General features: G+C 38.5%; 3 protein-coding genes across 6 annotated transcripts in view; 2 read left to right on the top strand and 1 right to left on the bottom strand.

Moving 5' to 3' along the window:
• Positions 1-529, bottom strand: part of LOC100638800 (protein FRG1-like) — a 2,426-nt gene extending 1,897 nt beyond the window's left edge. The window contains exons 1-2 of the mRNA XM_003383554.3: positions 284-529; positions 109-194 (exon numbers count right to left, since the gene is read on the bottom strand). Coding sequence (XP_003383602.1) covers positions 109-194; positions 284-428 — 231 coding nt within the window. The 5' untranslated portion in view covers positions 429-529. The remainder of the gene's footprint in view (positions 1-108; positions 195-283) is intronic.
• The window catches only part of LOC100638672 (CREB-binding protein-like), a 31,904-nt gene extending 18,201 nt beyond the window's left edge, over positions 1-13,703 (top strand). Inside the window, exons 1-24 of one of the 4 annotated variants that reach the window (XM_011411426.2) lie at positions 1,191-1,735; positions 2,163-2,956; positions 3,376-3,613; positions 3,954-4,145; positions 4,347-4,518; positions 4,604-4,663; positions 4,840-4,957; positions 5,040-5,127; positions 5,225-5,314; positions 5,522-6,016; positions 7,078-7,235; positions 7,416-7,535; positions 7,722-7,808; positions 7,861-8,013; positions 8,196-8,281; positions 8,425-8,559; positions 9,035-9,180; positions 9,389-9,523; positions 9,644-9,794; positions 9,902-10,015; positions 10,121-10,433; positions 10,694-10,858; positions 11,098-11,379; positions 11,633-13,703. In XM_011411426.2, the coding sequence (XP_011409728.2) occupies positions 1,660-1,735; positions 2,163-2,956; positions 3,376-3,613; positions 3,954-4,145; positions 4,347-4,518; positions 4,604-4,663; positions 4,840-4,957; positions 5,040-5,127; positions 5,225-5,314; positions 5,522-6,016; positions 7,078-7,235; positions 7,416-7,535; positions 7,722-7,808; positions 7,861-8,013; positions 8,196-8,281; positions 8,425-8,559; positions 9,035-9,180; positions 9,389-9,523; positions 9,644-9,794; positions 9,902-10,015; positions 10,121-10,433; positions 10,694-10,858; positions 11,098-11,379; positions 11,633-13,165 (5,901 nt within the window). In that variant the 5' untranslated portion in view covers positions 1,191-1,659 and the 3' untranslated portion in view covers positions 13,166-13,703. Of the gene's footprint in view, positions 1-1,190; positions 1,736-2,162; positions 2,957-3,375; positions 3,614-3,953; positions 4,233-4,346; positions 4,519-4,603; positions 4,664-4,839; positions 4,958-5,039; positions 5,128-5,224; positions 5,315-5,521; positions 6,017-7,077; positions 7,236-7,415; positions 7,536-7,721; positions 7,809-7,860; positions 8,014-8,195; positions 8,282-8,424; positions 8,560-9,034; positions 9,181-9,388; positions 9,524-9,643; positions 9,795-9,901; positions 10,016-10,120; positions 10,434-10,693; positions 10,859-11,097; positions 11,380-11,632 lie in introns of those variants that run through there. The other 3 variants (XM_020007366.1, XM_020007364.1, XM_020007374.1) reach the window with 3 other exon arrangements.
• Positions 13,704-13,976: 273 nt separating this feature from the next.
• LOC100638543 (N-acetylglucosamine-6-phosphate deacetylase-like) lies at positions 13,977-17,757 on the top strand. The gene is made up of 11 exons (XM_020007358.1): positions 13,977-14,171; positions 14,333-14,494; positions 14,671-14,793; positions 14,836-15,301; positions 15,441-15,586; positions 15,638-15,692; positions 15,800-16,110; positions 16,171-16,312; positions 17,142-17,277; positions 17,321-17,367; positions 17,429-17,757. The coding sequence occupies exons 4-11, from the start codon at positions 15,049-15,051 to the stop codon at positions 17,671-17,673; spliced, it is 1,335 nt and encodes a 444-aa protein (XP_019862917.1). The 5' UTR covers positions 13,977-14,171; positions 14,333-14,494; positions 14,671-14,793; positions 14,836-15,048; the 3' UTR covers positions 17,674-17,757.
• Positions 17,758-17,780: the final 23 nt, after the last annotated feature.

The following is a 17,780-nucleotide window of genomic DNA, read 5'->3' as shown; positions in this document are numbered from 1 at the left end:
TCAAATTTGGATTTTTTTTACAAATTTTAAAAATTTTCCAAAAGCTGTATGCTATTACATGCATTATGAAGCATGCTTTGTGGGAAACCTTGCATTATCTTCACTCACCAGTGCCAAAAGATATCGACCATTGTACATTTCTAAAGCAACCCTGTCCTTCAGCTCTTCGGCAAATCGAATCTTACGCCATTTCCCTTTAAAATGAATTATACAGATTTATTCCCAATCCATGTAATGTACATTAACCTAACATTATTGATTATACCCATTTAATTAAACTTACCATGTCTTACAGCTCCTGGTTCTCTCATCCATTCCTCAAATTCATCTTTGTCCTTCTTTCTTTTCTTTTTCTTTTTGAATAATAATGATCTTTTGCCTCCTTTTAATGTTAGGGAGCCTCCCTTTACTGATGAATATTCCGCCATTTTAAATTAATAACTTAATTAAGCTTACTGACCACGCCTACTTAATGAGCCACTCCTCCCGCTCAAATCAAAAATAATGGAAATCAGCTACTGTTGCTTGTTTGAATTTAAAGCATTAAAATCCTAATAGTTTTCTTCTAATACTATATTTTAGATCAATATTAAGCTATTGTTTAAATCTACTTGCTTGGTACATGCATTAAAGGCATAGAAACACAGTGTTTTCTGTAAAATGTACTGAATGATTGGGTTTTGAGAGTATTTTAATAAAATTAAAAGGTTTAAATAATTTCTAGTGCTATAAAACTAATGTGGTTCTTATTTTATACTAGTCCGATGCATTTTCACTGTATCTTTGCTTTAAACGCAATTGCATGCAATCGTTCATCATTGAGTAGTTGTATTTTATAGTTCTAAGACTTTTCTACTGCTAAACATAAGAAACTGACCTTGACAACTGGCAACGTTAAGTATTGAAAGCACTAATAATTGATTTCTTAAGTTTTGTCAAATTGCATTTAAATGAATGTATAATGGCATATTTGTGCTAATATGAGTGTCATAAAGCTAGTTTTTCCTATAAAATGTTATAAATAACTCCAAATCAGTGTTTTTAGAAGGGTTTTGAATTTTAGACTTAAATGGTCGCCATTTTTAAAAGCATCACGTGATCTTAATAGACTGAAAGCGTAAACACAGTCGCGGACATCCGAATATGGATCCGTGTTCCTCCGTTCACGCCTTTAAAATCCCGCATACTTCCGAATTGTCCTTCGTCCCTCAGCGAGTAAACCACAAACAAAAATGGCTACCTCCTCCTAATTCTTTAACCTTCCCAGAGCCAGTAGGAGCCTTCACCCTCAATTTCTGTAGCTAGTTTTACTTTGTGGTCCACCTTAGTTCATATTTACGGCCCTCTCTCATCTCTAAAGGGTAGTCTGGTGGAGTTTCCCGATCGAGTCTCTTTGTCGTCTCCTTCCGGATATAGATTGCTCTTCTGTCCTTTCTTCCCCGAGGACGGCCTTTCTCACTCACTCCCTCTCTCTCCGGGTCTGCTATCCGTCTGCAAGAGGGACTGTAGTGGCGGAAAGCTTAAAGAGGGCTGAGCCTCCCTCTTTCTCCTATTCTAGTGTACACACCATATTTGATCAGTTGGATAGCTCTTTCTCTCTGACATGTTTTTCATCTCTTCCCCGTTTAATTGAAGAAGAGAGATACCTACAAGCTATAAATGATGGATCACCAGTTATTAACTGATACTAATCCTGTCCCAGCAAGCAAGAAACCAAGAATGAACAGCGATTCAGGTCAGCCCCCAACCCTCTCCATGTTTTGAAGCATTTTTATAGTGTATGCATGTAGACATGCTCGTCTATTAGGATTACATTATTATCTGGTTGTATGTACATGTATGTGTATTTTATGCCTCTTGTCTTGCATTGTAAGAGGGTGTAGCTGGAATATACATATGTAGCTACTAGCTAATGTGCATATTAATATCATATGTATAATTGTAAAAGATATTGTATCTTCTGCTTTTCTTGCTCTTTCTCTCTCTCTCTTTTTCTTTGTCTGTTTCTCTTTTTCTCTTTGTTCCCTTCTCTGAGCCATTTCTATTTCATTAGCATTCATTATCATATAAAGAAGACCCTCTACTGTACATGTACACATAAATCATATATGCATAATATGTATGTGCAGATTTTAATATTCTCTCTTTCTCTCTCTCTTTAGAATTTGGTTTCATTGAGCTTCCCGAAGAGCTAACTGATATCCAGCTCCTAACAGGTTCTGATAGTAATAACCTTTTGGATCAGCCTTTCCCATCAGCTCAGCAATTGGATTTACCAGTACCACAGTCCTCGAACGTGGCGACGCCTCCAAACATGGGCACGCCCACAAATAATATGACCACGCCTTCAAACATGGTCACGCCTCCGATCAACAACATCAATTCAAACACTGGTACACCCTCTCCTTCAAACATGGGAGGGATACCGTCCCAACTAGTTACCCACGGCTCTGCTACTCCTCCTCCTAACGCTGTAGTCAGCACTTCAGGAGACCCCACTCCAACTCTTCCCTCAATTAGCTCTTCTCCTTCTCACTCCTTCCCTCCCTCCTCCTCTCTACCCCAGGCCAACGCCACCATGACAAACTCTCCGTATCAGATGAACATGTACCAGCAGCGTCCCCATCCAGGGATGCACCCCCAAGGTCCCATGGGAGGTGCACCTATGCATGGGAACACTTACGGGATGCCGCGAGCAGCCTACCATCACGCTGGAATGCCTCGTATGATGCCTGGGTATAATAATCCTCATATGATGTCACCTCACCAGCCCATGTTACAGTCCGGGGGGATGGGAGGTATGGGCGGAATGGATCACGGGTATCCCAGCCAGCCGACTCATCCTCAGATGATGCAGCAACCCATTGGAGGGATGTACCAGCATCATGCCCCACCCCCTCCTCCGCCCACACACAGGATTGAAGTGAGATCGCCACAACAGCAGCAACAACAAATGGTAAATAGTAATAATAATAATAATAATAATAATAATAATAATAATAATAAATGCAAGTTTTTATAATGTAATTGTACATGCATATACATGTGTGAACATCTATTTACATAATTATAATGTACTGTATATACATGTAGGTGAATGTACATGTACATGTGTAATTTTGTTTGTGATCTGTATGAGAGAGCTAGGCTTCTTCCAATCAGCTGGCATGCAAAATAAATTAAATTCTCTTAATGGAATTATCCCCATTGGCTATTTGCCTATAGCATATGCTTAGTAATCCTGTGTCTATTGATATAATAATGATAATAATAATTATTATTATAACAATTATAAAGAGTTTAATAAGGCACTGCATCATTCATGATTAACCTTTTAAACAAAGTTCACTCTTTTTCCTCTCTTTCTCTTTTTAGCCTCAACTTCCACCTGTCATGAGTAGTGGACAGCCCTCCTCTGCAAGCAATGACCCAGAGAAAAGGAAACTCATCCAACAGCAGCTAGTACTCCTCCTTCATGCTCATCGCTGTCAGCAGAGGGAGAGAGAGCAGCAGGCACACGGTGGGTTCAGACCCTGTGCTCTGCCACACTGTAGGACAATGAAGAATGTTCTTAATCACATGACAGAGTGTCAAGCAGGGAGAGACTGTCAATGTAAGAAGGGAAAGAGAGAGAAAGGAAGTGGGAAAGTATTTGCCCTTTGATCTCCATTTATTGCACATTTTATTTCCTCATTTTCAATTAACACCATCCATGTACATGTACATGTATTATGTGCATATACATGTACATGTGCTTATTGTACAGTATAGTTGCATTATTTAATTTCTTGCATATGTGACTTTATTCAAATGGTATGTTGTGTATACATGTACATGTCATTCTGATTTCACCTTTATCCTCTTTCTCTCTGTCTCTCTCTATCTCTCTCTCTGTCTTTCTCTCTCTATGTCTCCTCTCTCTCTGTCTCTGTCTCTCTGTCTCCTCTCTCTAGTTCCTCATTGTGCTTCTTCAAGACAGATCATTTATCACTGGAAGAACTGCAACCAGCAAGAATGTCCTGTATGCCTTCCTCTTAAGAACACCACTCGTCCCAATGTGGGTGGTTCCATAGGCGGAGTCCCTAATTCAATGTTTGGTGGTGACGTCCCTCCAGTGAGTCTCCCACCACACCTGGTCCCAACAGGTACGAATAGTTACCCAGGGCAAACCGTACCACACTCTGCCCCTCCCACTGGGGGCATGGCTCCAAATCAGCAAATTATGAAGGACAGTAAGTGTTGGAGGTCTGGTGGGGTTTGGTAGGATTTTGTTATGATAAATGTAATGAAAACTTTTGCATGTACATGTACATTGAATAATGATATTTTTTATTAATTTTTTGTAGCTCCTGGTGCTATGGCTCCTGGTCAGAATCCACCTTTACCTCAAAAAGCTGGTCAGCCTCAAGGAGGAGGAGTTGGAGGAGTTAATCCTAATCCAATGGGACCAGCTCCTGGTCTCCCTCCTTCTTCTACCAGTGGACCCATGGGCCCTAATCAATCCATGCCTCCTAACCAGTAAGTACCTCAATACTTGTATACATGTTCTTTCTCTCTCTTTTGTTTTTATTGTATTTTTATATTTATTTTTTGCCTTTTTTAGTGTTAGAGCATGGCATGCTGAAGTTAATTTAGACCTAAGGAATCACCTTATTAAAAAACTGTAAGTTAATTCACATACATGTACATGTAATATGTTCATGTAGGTATTGTACATATACATGTACATTGTACATGTATACATGTGCACAAGAGTACACCATGTACTCTTGATATACATAATACCTCTCTTATCTTTCTGTCTCCTTTCATTTTTTCTCTCTCTCTCTCTCTCTTTAGAGTTGAAGCAATATATCCAGTTCCTAATCCAAACAGTATGCATGATAGTAGAGTGAAGAGTCTATTCCAATATGCTGTGAAAGTTGAAAATATGATGTTTGAGAATGCAAGCAGTAGGGTGAGTTTAATTGATGGGTGTGGTCAATGTTAATTGAGGGGTGTGGCTATTTTAATTGAGAGTGTTCTTTGTTGTCTTGTAGGAGGATTATTATCAGAAACTAGCAGAAAAGATTTATCGTGTTAGAAAAGAACTGGACGAGAAGAGACGAATGAATGAAAGAAGAAAAGGTAAGAGAGAGAGAGAGAGCTGATTTTACATGTACATGTACATGCATATTATATGCTTAAATTACATGTACTATTTTCTTTCTTTTTTTTCTATTAGCAGGTGCTCCTAATGGCTTCCCTGATGATGGTCCTCATCCAATCACTGCTGTACCACAGATGCAAGGACAGCCTAACAGCCATTCACAAGGTACAAATTCAATTTTCATGTGTACAATATATGCATGAATACTGCATGTACATGTACATGTAAATACTGCATGTATATACATGTACATGTACCTATGACACTGTTTTACATGTACATGATATACATGTACATGTACATGTAGATTGATTTACATGTATGTAAAATTGTCTTTATTTTTTATCTTGCTATTCCTCATTCTCTTTGCAGGTGCTCCAGGCTCTCCTTTTAATGAATTCTCAAACCCTTCTCTCTCATTTCCTCTAACTCCATACTCTGAGACGACCCAAAAGGACGTCCTTAAAGAGCTCATCTCCTCCATCCCTGGGGGCACCGGAACTCCAGGAGGACTCTACACCCCATCACCATCGGACCCCTCGGTCCCAACCGTCAAGAGCGAAATATTCTCTCCCCCCGTCTCTGCCCTCCCTCCCTCCTCCTCCGGACCTCCCCCGTCCTCTAATAACAACTTTGAAGACCAGACCCCACAGTCTGCACTAAGAGCTCATCTCTTGTCTCCAACCAGGACTAACTTACCTCCGTCCTCGGCCGCTCCTCCTGTGTCCATGGCCGATATGGAAGGCATTGAGATCAAGACCGAGACTCTCATTTCAAAGCCGGAGTCTCAAGGCCCGCCTCCCATCTCCGCCCCTCCATCAGCTCTTCCTAATATGAGGACTCCACAGACTCCCCAGGAAACATCAGGTTTGTATTAATGCTGTTAATTAAGTGATTGATTAATTGATTATTATTAATTAATTGATTTTTAGTGCATGTGTTATGTAGTGCTGGGCGATAGTATCGATATATGCGATGGTCGCGATAGTAATCTACTATCACTATCGTGATAGTTGCATCAACACTATCACGATTGACACGTGGCAGATGTACGCATGCGCATTTTCAAACACGTGGTTACTTTAATTAGTTAGTTCAGCTGTGAAAATGGAAGATGTTATCATTACTAGCGGTACTGCTCCAAAAAACAGAAATATTGCCTTTACCTGGTGCTACTAGTGTTGTATGGAAGTATTTTAGTTTTCCTGCAGTTGATAGTAAAATTTCTGGGTGCTTGAATGGCATGGTGGATCACAAATTCCTTTTGTTATCCAATATTATCACAATTAGCTAGGAAATATTTATGTATACCAGCATGAATGTCTGTTCCCTCTAAATGTGTATTTATAGTACTGCTGGGAATATAGTTACTAAAAAAGAGCTTGTCTACTGCCAGAAACTGTTAATATGCTGGTTTTTCTAGCTGAAAACCTCAAATATTCATCTACCTTTAATCCTTTTGCCTATTTTGTTACACTAAATAAATATATTCAAATTAATTGTTAATATCGTGATAGTATCACTATCGTTAAAATTTTAAGAACTATCAATCGTGATATGATAGTAGCACTATCGCCCAGCACTAGTGTTATGTACCATATTACATGTAAAGTTGTAGAATTTTTACCATTGGGTGTTATTGTTAGTATCTTATTTAAACGTATAATTATTCCCCCTTCATGAGATAATGGATTATTTATTCTTGTTATATTTACTGTGTAAAGGTGGTAATTGATAATAAAATGTAATGAATTTTACACTTTTAAAAAGTGAGAAAATTTTAATGCATACCGCAAGTATATACCCATGCAACTACAATGTACATACATGTACAACTCATTGTAATAAGCATGCATGTAAATTAAATGCATGTACATGTACATTTATTTTTTTATAAATTAAATATATTTTATTTTATTTTTTTGTAGTTGCTAGCAACCGTCAGGCGAGGAGAGAGAGTATCACTGATAGTTCGTACTTGCCTCAAGCCACACCTACCACCTTCTCACCGATCCCTACTCCAGGACCTGGCGATGAGAAGAAAGCACCTGTTAGTAAGATAAAACCAGACCCCAGTTTAGTAAAGGTAAGACTACATTGTATACGTACATGTACATCTACTATTTTACTTAGCTCAAACTTTCAGCATATAACATACAGTACAGGCATAGCATGCATGTACATGTATAAATGTAGTGTAATAAGAAGTTTCCTTTTATTGTTTTATTTTTTGTGTTTATATTTTTGCTTGTATTTTTCTCTCTAGATATTTACTCATGATGAGATTGAGAATGCACTGATGCCAGTGTTTAATGTAGTGATAAGACAAGAGCCTGAGTCGGAGCCTTTTAAGAAACCAGTCAACCCGATTGACCTTGGAATACCTGTTAGTATATTAATGGTCATTTTTGTGCTTGTGTATCCACATGCACATATTCATTGTTAGATCTAGAAATAGCTTTTGATAAACCAAAAATCTTTTAAACTCCCTCTAGATCTAACAGTGACTATATTCTATTGCTTAGTTGCCTAATAATTATTATTTTATTCTCCATTCTCCTCTTAATTTTAGGATTATTTTGATATTATTAAGAACCCGATTGATCTCTCTATTATTCGGCGGAAGCTTGAGGACGGGAGCTACTCGAACCCCTGGCAGGTAAGCTGGCCCCTCCCCTGTAACCATGGTAACGAGTCTCCTCCCCCTCCAGTTCTGTGATGATATTCAGTTAATGTTTGATAATGCTTGGACGTACAACAAGAAGACTTCAAGGGTTTATAAGTTTTGTTCGAAACTTTACGAAGTGTTTTACGAGAATATTGACCAGGCCATGGTCAGCCTTGGGTATTGCTGTGGACAAAAGGTTAGCCACGCCCACAACCACTTCCATTATACTACATGTACATATGTACATGTATGCATTGTCGAATACATGTATGTACATGAATTTGTACTAATATTAAAAAAATTTTGTAAGCATGTACACATTTTATTTAAAATATCTATTTATTTATTTACATGTATTTATTTATTTATTTATTTTAGCATGTTTTTCATCCACAAGTCTTGTATTGTTATGGGAAATTGTGTCCCATTCCAAGAGACTCTCCTTATTACGGCTATCAGAACAAGTAAAGAAACAAAAGAATATTTATATGAATCAAATCGACACTTCTCTCCCTTCTTCTTCCTTCAACCCTCTCTTAATTCTTCCCTCCTTCTCTCTCTCTCTCTCTCTCTCTCTCGTTCTCTTCACTTCTTCTTCCTCCTGTAGATATGTGTACTGTACTAAGTGTTTTACTGAGATTCCTGGTGATAGTGTAGCAGTCAGTTTAGATGGTACTAGCAATACTTCACTACCCAAAGGAGCTTTCAAGGAAATGAAGAATGACTCTGTTGGGATTGAACCGTAAGAGGATTTCTACTTTTATATGCTATTTAGAAGTCTGAGGTGCAATTTTTGCCACTTTGAAAATATGCCGATTTCTGAAAAATACTTTACTATGGTTTTTTCCAAAAAATGGCTCCGGAATCACCCCCAATTTTTATTACATTTTCTGATGCATATTGCTGTACTTATGCTGTGTAGAAAGTTTGAGCTCATTCCGACTTCAAATTTTTGAGTTATGATCATTTTAAGAAATAGGCCATTTTTTGAAAAATACCCTGTACTATAGCCCATGGTTTTTTCCAAAAAATGGCTCTGAAATCACCCCCAGTTTTTATTACATTTTCTGATACACATTGATGTACTTATGCTGTGTAGAAAGTTTGAGCTCATTTCGACTTCAAATTTTCAAGTTATGGCCATTTTAAAAGCTCAAATTGTCAAAAGCTCTTTTTAAACATGTCAACTTACCCTCTCTCTCTCTTTCTCTCTTTAGGATGGTAGAGTGTATTCATTGTAAGAGGTCCTTCCATAAGATTTGTGTATTATATCATGATGCAATTTGGCCTGAAGGCTACCAGTGCTGCAACTGCTTGCAGAGACTGAGGACCACCAGAAAAGATAACAGATTCGTTGCAAAGAGTAAGCAACTGCATAACATTGTACATAGTACAACGTACATGTAATGTATCACAATACAAGACTATATGTAGTACTGTACATGTACATGTTTGCTGGTTAAATACTATTATATTTATTGCACATACATGCATGTACATGTACATATACACATGCATGTACATTGTATTTACAATGTACATATTGATTAATCTCTTTCTTTTTTCTCTAGGATTACCTACTACTAAGCTAGGCTCATTTTTAGAGGAGCGTGTCAACTCGTTTTTAAGAAACGCTAATGTCCCAGGGGCTGAAGTTACTATTCGTGTCGTGTCTTCGTCAAATAAACTACTCGACACTAGACTGGGTGAGTTGCAAGCCACGCCCTTAACCACGCCCACAATTGAGTATAAGCATGTTTTAAAATCAAAAATTAATATGTTAATTAATTTATTGTTGTTATTATTGTTTTTATTGTTGTTTTTAGGTATGATGGATAGGTTCTCTTATTTCCCCTCTCAATTCCCATATCGTACGAAAGCTCTTTTTGTCTTCGAAGAAATTGATGGAGCAGAAGTTTGCTTCTTTGGTATGCACGTACAGGAGTATGGGTCTGACTGTCCCGCCCCTAACACTAGGTAATAGAGAAAAATCCCTTGTAGTACATATTGTATATAAGTACATGTATTTCTGTACTATTTAAATTTTAATATTAAATTGATATTAATTTGTTTCTTGTCCCCAGACGTGTGTATATATCGTACTTGGATAGTGTTCACTTCTTCAGACCCAAGGAATACCGTACCCTCGTCTATCACGAGATTTTGATCGGATACCTTGAGTTTTGCAAACAGAACGGGTAAGAAGAACTAAGCACCCTCTTTCTCCTCCTCTCTCTTTCTCCTCCCTCTCTCTCTCTTTTTCATTCCTATATATTTTTATTCCTTTATTTCTCTCCTTACAGTTTCCAGACAGCTCATATATGGGCCTGTCCGCCTGGAGAAGGTGATGACTACATTTTTCATTGTCATCCTATGGAGCAGAAGATACCGAAGCCAAAAAGACTAGTGGAGTGGTACCGGAACATGCTGGAGAGAGGGAAGGACCAGTCTGTCCTCTGTGACTTTCAAGACATATTCCAGTATTGTGTGGAAGAGGAGATCACTACTGTTACCGATATACCTTATTTTGAGGGTGACTTCTGGCCTAATGTTATTGAAGAGACTATAAAGGAGTTGGATCAGGAGAGAAAAGCATCAGAAGCATTATCTGTTGATGTAAGGGAGAGAAAAAGAGAGAAGGAAAGAGAGAGGGGGGGGGGAGAAAGAAAAGAAACATGCAAGACTGTTTTATGATTTCAAAGTGATATGTGCTAATTTATCGCATTTGCACCTCAACCCATAATAAGGCTTTCCTTTCCTCATCAAAGAGATTGCGCTATCATTCCCTCATTAACTTTTGCTGACATCACCTGTACTTGTACTAATGCTTGGGCACAATGTAGTAAAATTAAATTATTTTCTATCTCTTTTTACAGCAACAGCGTGGCGCAGGCTCGAAGAAAGCTGGTAAAAGAGGGACCAGTAAGAAAGGAAGCAAGAAAGCAACGAGCAGACCAAAGATGGGAAAGAAGGCTAACCCTTTGGTCAGTGGGGACGACCTCACTCAAAAGATCTACCAAACCATGGACAAGCATAAAGAGGTATAGTTATATCTGTAAATTAATAGCTACATGTTAAAACTAATACTAAAAGCAATTACAGTGTACATGTACAAAAATGCATACAAAGTGGGGGAATCATTTTTTACTAAAATGTACAATGTGCATGTACATGTACATGTACATGTATAACTGTAATTGGATAATCATAATACTACCCGAATCTACATATACTGTACATGTACATGTATACATGTATTAATAGTCTTCTTTCTTTTTAGGTATTTTTTGTAGTATATCTTCAGCCTCCCAATCAGATCACCTCTCCTCTTCCTACGACGTCTGATCCCGACTCTCTCGTCACTTGTGAGCTGATGGACGGACGCGACGCTTTCCTTAACCTCGCCCGAGAGAAGCACTGGGAGTTCTCGTCGCTCCGTAGAGCAAAGTTCTCGACAATGTCAATGCTGTATGAGTTGCACAATCAGGGAGACAGGTTTATTTATTGTTGTAATAATTGTAACACCGACGTGGAGTTTAGGTGGCATTGTAAGGAATGTGAGGTAAGCAGTATGCAATATACACTGTACATGTACGTAACTTTTAAAAATTCATTAAAAATCTCATTTTGATCAGAATCAATTGAAACTTTCTACACAACCTAAGAATGTTTATACATGTATGTATTAGAAAAAAGTTTAAAATTGAGAATTCTCTTCTGACCAAATTTTGGAGCAAACTTTAAAATGAATGCATGATTGTACATGTACATGTACTTTTAGTTTTAAAAGTTATCATTGTGTTTACTGATGTTAGGATTACGATCTCTGCACCACCTGTTATCATAAGATTGGTCACGAGCACCCGATGGAGAGGCTCGGTTTCAATATGGGAGATGAAGACCCCAAATCCTCTTCTGTCTCAACTACCGTCTCTCGTGTGGAGATGCAGAAGCGACGAATCGAGTTCCTCATCCATGCCTGTCAGTGCAGGGACAGCTCGTGCTCTAAGCAGCTCTGTATTAAGATGAAGCAGTTACTGAGACACGCCCAAAACTGTAAGATGAGGTCATCAGGGAAATGCTCTGTCTGTAATTTCTTTGTCAAGTTGTGTGCGGCTCACGCTCAAGAGTGTCGCGAGATCAAGTGTCCAGTCCCGTTATGTGCTAATTTGAAAAAGAAGACAAGAGAGAGACGAATGAGAGAGCAGGCTAGAAGTTTTCAACTTGCCGACCGACGAATAATGGCCATGAATCGCTCTCACCCGTCCCCTCCTACCACTACTAGCGAGGAGAGCGCTAATAAACCAAACCCCTCCCCTGCCCCGCCTACACCTCATCCCGCCCAAACACCCGGTAAAGCAGTGGGGTCTCCTAATCCACACACTCCGAACCCACAAGCAATGGTACCTGTTCCGAGCCCTGCTCCACCTGGTCCAGCTACTCCCTTCACTCCAGCCAAAGACGGCTCTTCTCCTAATGTTACCGTACAGCCCCCAGGAGCAGCAATGCAGTCTCCTCAGCTTATGGAGAACAACATTCAGAAGCTGGTTCAGGCTCTTTGCTCTCCGTCCCCTCAAGATAATTTAAAAGCCAAAGAGTATCTAAGAACCCACACTGAGCTTGTACCGCGAGTGATTCAAGGACTCCAGTATCTCTCACGTGACAAGGAGGTCTCTTACTTGCAGCAAGAATTTGGGAACTATGTGTCGAGGCCGCCACACCCACAGCAGCCTGTTGGGGGTGGGGCTTACATGTCGCCTCAGGTCCGTCCGCAAGTACAAATGCAGCCTATGCAACCAATGCAAAGGCCCATGATGCCTTCTAGTAATACAATGATGCCTAATCACTACCACTATCCTGGAGGCAACCCACACATGACTCACAACCGTATGCCTTACCAGGGACAACCAATGGCCGCCCCGGGTCACTCTCACCTTCAGCACATACTACAACGTCCTCAGTATCCATCTTACGGCATGCAAGCCCCTCCTCCTCAGTATGCAGCCATGAAAATGCAGCCACGCCCCTCGATGAACATGTACCAGCAGAATATGATGATGCAACAGCAGCAGCCCCACCCAGCGATGATGCAGCGAATGGGTCCTGTTCCTGGAGCCGGGCCGATGATGCAGCCTGCTAGGTTTAGCATGCATCAGTATCGTGGACCAGGAGGGATGGATCCAGGTATGGGTAGTATGGGTAGTATGGGAGGCATGGGGGAACCACCTCAGCAGCAGATGTTGCAGTATCATCATCAGTACGGAGCTAATACTAACACTAATAATAATAATACAGTGATGAGCCAACATTTTAGAACTTATTATAGTAAAGATCAGCAGTCATCATAGCTTCCCTAGCTCCTCTCTCTCTCCTTTCTCTTCAATATTATTATTATTATTATATCTAAATATGTTATATGATATATTGTTATCATTTCTTACTACACTAGTCACACCTGCAGTTATTATTATTATTATTATTATTATTATTATTATTACTAGTATTATTATTAATATAACAAGACAGCTTCTGTTTGTAATGGCCGTCCTCTTTTGCTTTCTTTTGCTATTTTGAAAAGAAGCAGAAGGGAAAAAATACGGCACTTCACTCTCTATTTCTCTCTCACAGAACTGAGTTTAATAACCATTATTATTATTATTGTTGTTGTTGTTATTTCTTTTGTTGTCACTTTCGTGTTTATTTCCATTTTTCACATTTTGTCTCTTTCATGCAATGTTTTCCCTTTTCTTCACATTTATCTCTTTCTCTCTCATTTTTTTCTTTCCCCCTCTCTCTCTTTTGAACTCTGAGATCCAGAGGGGTGCACAATTTTTTCAGTTTGTCAAAATGTTTACTTTCGTAATAATAATATTATAATTATTATAATTGATGAAGTCTACCTTAAGATTAGGTGGTGGAGTGGTTTATTTTGTTGCAGCATATATAATTACCAAAGGGCATTACTATTTCTGATAATAAGTGTATGTAGTGTTACTATACTTACTCTTATCTTCTTGAAAGGCACCTCTGAGTTTTTGGCATTGCTAATGCTCTCAATCAGTGATTTGCATGCAAATAGTACTAGGAATTTTACCATTTTATATTACACTGATGCTATACTATATTCAAGAGTACATAATCTTGCTATAATCATGCAAAGCTTGGCATAAATACTACTATAGCTCATATCCTGTGGTTAAGGAGAGAGACAGTATAGGAGGATTCACAATGGCTGTCAAGTTATCTGCTTTTTTGTTCTTATTTGCTGTTTGTGCTGTTAGTTTGTCTACCGGGATGAGGAATAAGGATTTTCTCTATTGCTCACGTCAAGCAGGATGCCAAGGACCAAGCATTGTAAGATAATCAAGCACATGTCTATTAGTTAATACAGTAAATGCAAGACTTAAGTAATGCATGCAGAATGTGTGGGATTTGCTTTATGTAAGAGATCTACCCTAGCACCCTTATTTATTAAGCAAGGACTTAGCAAGAATTTATCCATTTTTTCAATGCAGTCAATGGAAAGGGATCCTGCATTATGCTGCAGTAGCATAGTCAAGGGTCAGTCATACAGTTATACTGAGATCTCTGCAGGCGGTGTCTGCTACTCATGTTTGACTGCTCGTGATGAGTTCCTCTATTGCTACACTAAAGCTGAATGCCAAGGAAATGTTGTGGTAAGCATATGAATCTATAAATTATGCAGACAGAAAAATGCTTTTCCTTGTAATGTTGCATAATCAACTTATTTGTGCAATGGATAATGGCTTTTGTAATCTAGATCTGTTTTAATTTGATTAATTTTTTGCTTTAATTTATTTTTTGTTAATGCTGTACTGCTTTATCTTTGCAGGCAATTGAAGAGGATAGGGATGGTATTCCCACATGCTGTAGGACTCTCCGTGGGAAGTCATTCCAACTCAAAGTTAATGGAAAGTGTCTCGCTTGCCCTAAACTGCTTTATTAATGATTTTAAGTTAGTGCAATTAGTATTTTAATTATTTTTCTTTCTCCATAGATCAAGAGGAAAGAGAATAATCATCAAAGGAGGAGCATTATGCAAAACTTAGTTGTAAAAATTATGTAGCTTTGTAGTTAATAATAATAAATTAAGATTTATTTTTTGGGTGTGGCTGCTTTTGGGGCGTGTCTTGTATGGCTGCTGAAGCTGCTATCTGTGCCACAAATCTACTCGAGGATCTAATCCAGAGATAATTAGAGTAAATTAAGCATGGCTGCATGCTCTTCCTCCTCTCTCCGACACAAAGAGAAAGAGACCACGTCCCCAGAGCCTATAATAATACGCTACACTAACTGTAAGGTGCTGAGAGGAGGAGAACTGAAGGATGGGGACGTGTGGGTGAGAGATGGTCTAGTGTTGGATCCAATGAAGTTGTTCTTTGAAGAAAAGAAGTCAGCCACTGTAACGTATGACTGCCATGGGTTGATTGCCTCACCTGGTTTCATCGACTTGCAAATTAATGGTATTGTTATAATAAACTATGAATGGGCGTGGGCGGTAATAAAAATGAGCTTCATAGAAAGTTTGAGCTGATTTCAGTAGTATTATGAACAATTTTCTCCACTAATACAATTTGATTTAACATCTTTCTATTTCTGAAGGAGCTTGTGGATATGACTTCAGCTCTTTTTCGAGTCCAAGTGAAGCTAGAGAAGGATTGGAGACTGTCTCTAAGCTTCTCTTACAACATGGCGTCACAGGTTACTGCCCAACTGTAGTCACATCGTCAAAAGAATACTATCAGAAGGTACAGAGTCATATTTATTGTAACCTCATACACATGCTTTAATTTTATTAGTTTTTACCATTGATGGAAACTAGTGTTGGAGGAAAACATGGAGCAGCCATTTTAGGTATGAGCTTGCATGTATTTGTACATGTATTTTGTCCTCTTTTTTTTCTTAATTTCTGTCTTCTTATTTTCTAGTATTTTAACTTCTCTCTCTCTCTCCATTTTCAGGTTTACATCTCGAAGGCCCTTTCATTAACAAGAGCAAGAAAGGAGCCCACAAAGAGATCTATGTGCAAGATGAAGAACTAACAAAAGAGAGAATCCTCTCTTCATACACAACACTTAATGATATGAAGCATAACATCAGCATTGTAACATTAGCCCCTGAGCTCCCTGGTTCTGATGATGTCATCCCTTGGCTGGTTGATAAGGAGGTGGTAGTGTCTTTGGGACATTCTCTGTCTGATTTAGAAACGGCTGAGAGAGCAGTTAAAAATGGTGCTTCACTGATCACCCATTTATTCAATGCTATGCTACCTGTAAGGGGAAAGAAAGGGACTCTTTTTCTTTTATCATTTTCGTCTTTTCTTTTTTCTTAGTTTCATCATCGTGATCCTGGTATTGTTGGTCTTATTACTAGTCTTAAGCTAGATCAACGGCCTGTATATTATGGCCTGATTGCTGACGGTCATCACACGCACGAGACTGTCCAAAGGATTGCAAACAATGCTAACCCACAAGGTAAAGGATTTTGCTAGTAATTTCCTCGTAATTATCTAGTATATTCCAGTAATTTCTTACATATTCTAGTAATCTGTTTTCCACAGGATTTTGGTATTGTGAGTGGATTGTCAAGTTGCTCAAAAATTGAGCCAAAGACCCTGTACTATAGTACATGGTCGTGGGCCAAATTTCACCAAAATTGGAAAGGAGAGAAATCCCCACTTTTATGATTTTATTTGATGCATATACATGTTCTTATGTTATGTAGAAAGTTTGAACAGATTCCGATCAAATTTGGATTTTTTACGAATTTTTTAAAGTTGCTTCAAAATGAGGCCAAAGACCCTGTACTATAGTACACGGTCTCGGGCCAAATTTTGCCAAAATTGGAAAGGAGAGAATTGTCCACTTTTATAATTTTATTTGATGCATATACATGTTCTTATGTTGTGTAGAAAGTTTGAATGGATTTCGATCAAATTTAGATTTTTTACGAATTTTTTAAAGTTGCTTCAGAATCAGGCCAAAGACCCTGTACTATAGTACATGGTCTCGGGCCAAATTTTGCCAAAATTGGAAAGGAGAGAATTCTCCACTTTTATCAAATTTTCTGATACATATACATGTTCTTATGTTGCATAGAAAGTTTGAACTAATTCTGATCAAATTTGGATTTTTTACGAATTTTTAAAGTTGCTCCAAATGCCATGTACTGTATTGTAGTGCTTGTCAACTCATGAAGCTCATGCTGTTTAGCTCACTTAGCATGCTTTGTGGGGAAACCCTGCTCTAGTAATCTATAGTATGTTTATATATGATTGCATTTTATTTTTATTTTTATTTTTAGGCGTTGTACTGGTGACTGATGCACTACCATTGTTTTGTCAGGAGAGACAGACCGAGTTATTCCAGCTGGGGGAGATGATGATTGAGCGAAAAGGAAACAAAGCTGTAGTTGCTGGAACTAATAATCTAGCAGGAGGGTGAGAAGCGAAAAGAAAAGTGTTTCATTTATTTTTTGTACAGGATCACTTCAATGAATGAATGCGTGGCACAGTTTTATGAAGCGACAGGTAATATCCTAATAATATCCTAATAGTGACCCTAATAATTTCCTAATGTGATATACAATAGATTGTAGCATACAGGCTGCTCTTGAAGCAGCAAGTTTGCATCCAGCCCAAGCTCTTAATATAAAGGACAAAGGTCATCTTGAGTATGGAGCGAAAGCGGACATTGTGTTTCTGACTCCGCCCCCTTCTCAAGGAGGAGGTGACCGGAGAGAAGGAGAGAGAGGGTTTGATGTGATTGCTACAGTAATCGAAGGAGAAATAGTATACGAGTCTTTATCGGCAGTAAACAGATTAACCGTTATGTAATTAATATAGATATTATTATTATTATTATTATTTATTGTTATAGTGCGTTTTAATATTTTTAGTATAGCCTTGATTATAGATTAATGGGTCCATGGGCATTAATCGGG

This window comes from Amphimedon queenslandica, unplaced genomic scaffold (assembly GCF_000090795.2).
Source record: "Amphimedon queenslandica unplaced genomic scaffold, v1.1 AMPQUscaffold_13509, whole genome shotgun sequence".
In the NCBI taxonomy this organism is placed as follows: domain Eukaryota; kingdom Metazoa; phylum Porifera; class Demospongiae; order Haplosclerida; family Niphatidae; genus Amphimedon; species Amphimedon queenslandica.
The sequence above is the reverse complement of the archived record's forward strand: the minus strand, read 5'-3'. Positions and strand labels throughout refer to the sequence as shown.

Excerpts from the sequence above, each read along its gene's own strand:
- LOC100638543 (XM_020007358.1), top strand. The coding sequence starts at position 15,049 with ATGGCTGCATGCTCTTCCTCCTCTCTCCGACACAAAGAGAAAGAGACC. Across the intron at positions 15,587-15,637 it reads CAAAAGAATACTATCAGAAG|TTTTTACCATTGATGGAAAC; the intron begins GTACAGAGTCAT and ends TAATTTTATTAG. Across the intron at positions 15,693-15,799 it reads ACATGGAGCAGCCATTTTAG|GTTTACATCTCGAAGGCCCT; the intron begins GTATGAGCTTGC and ends CTCCATTTTCAG.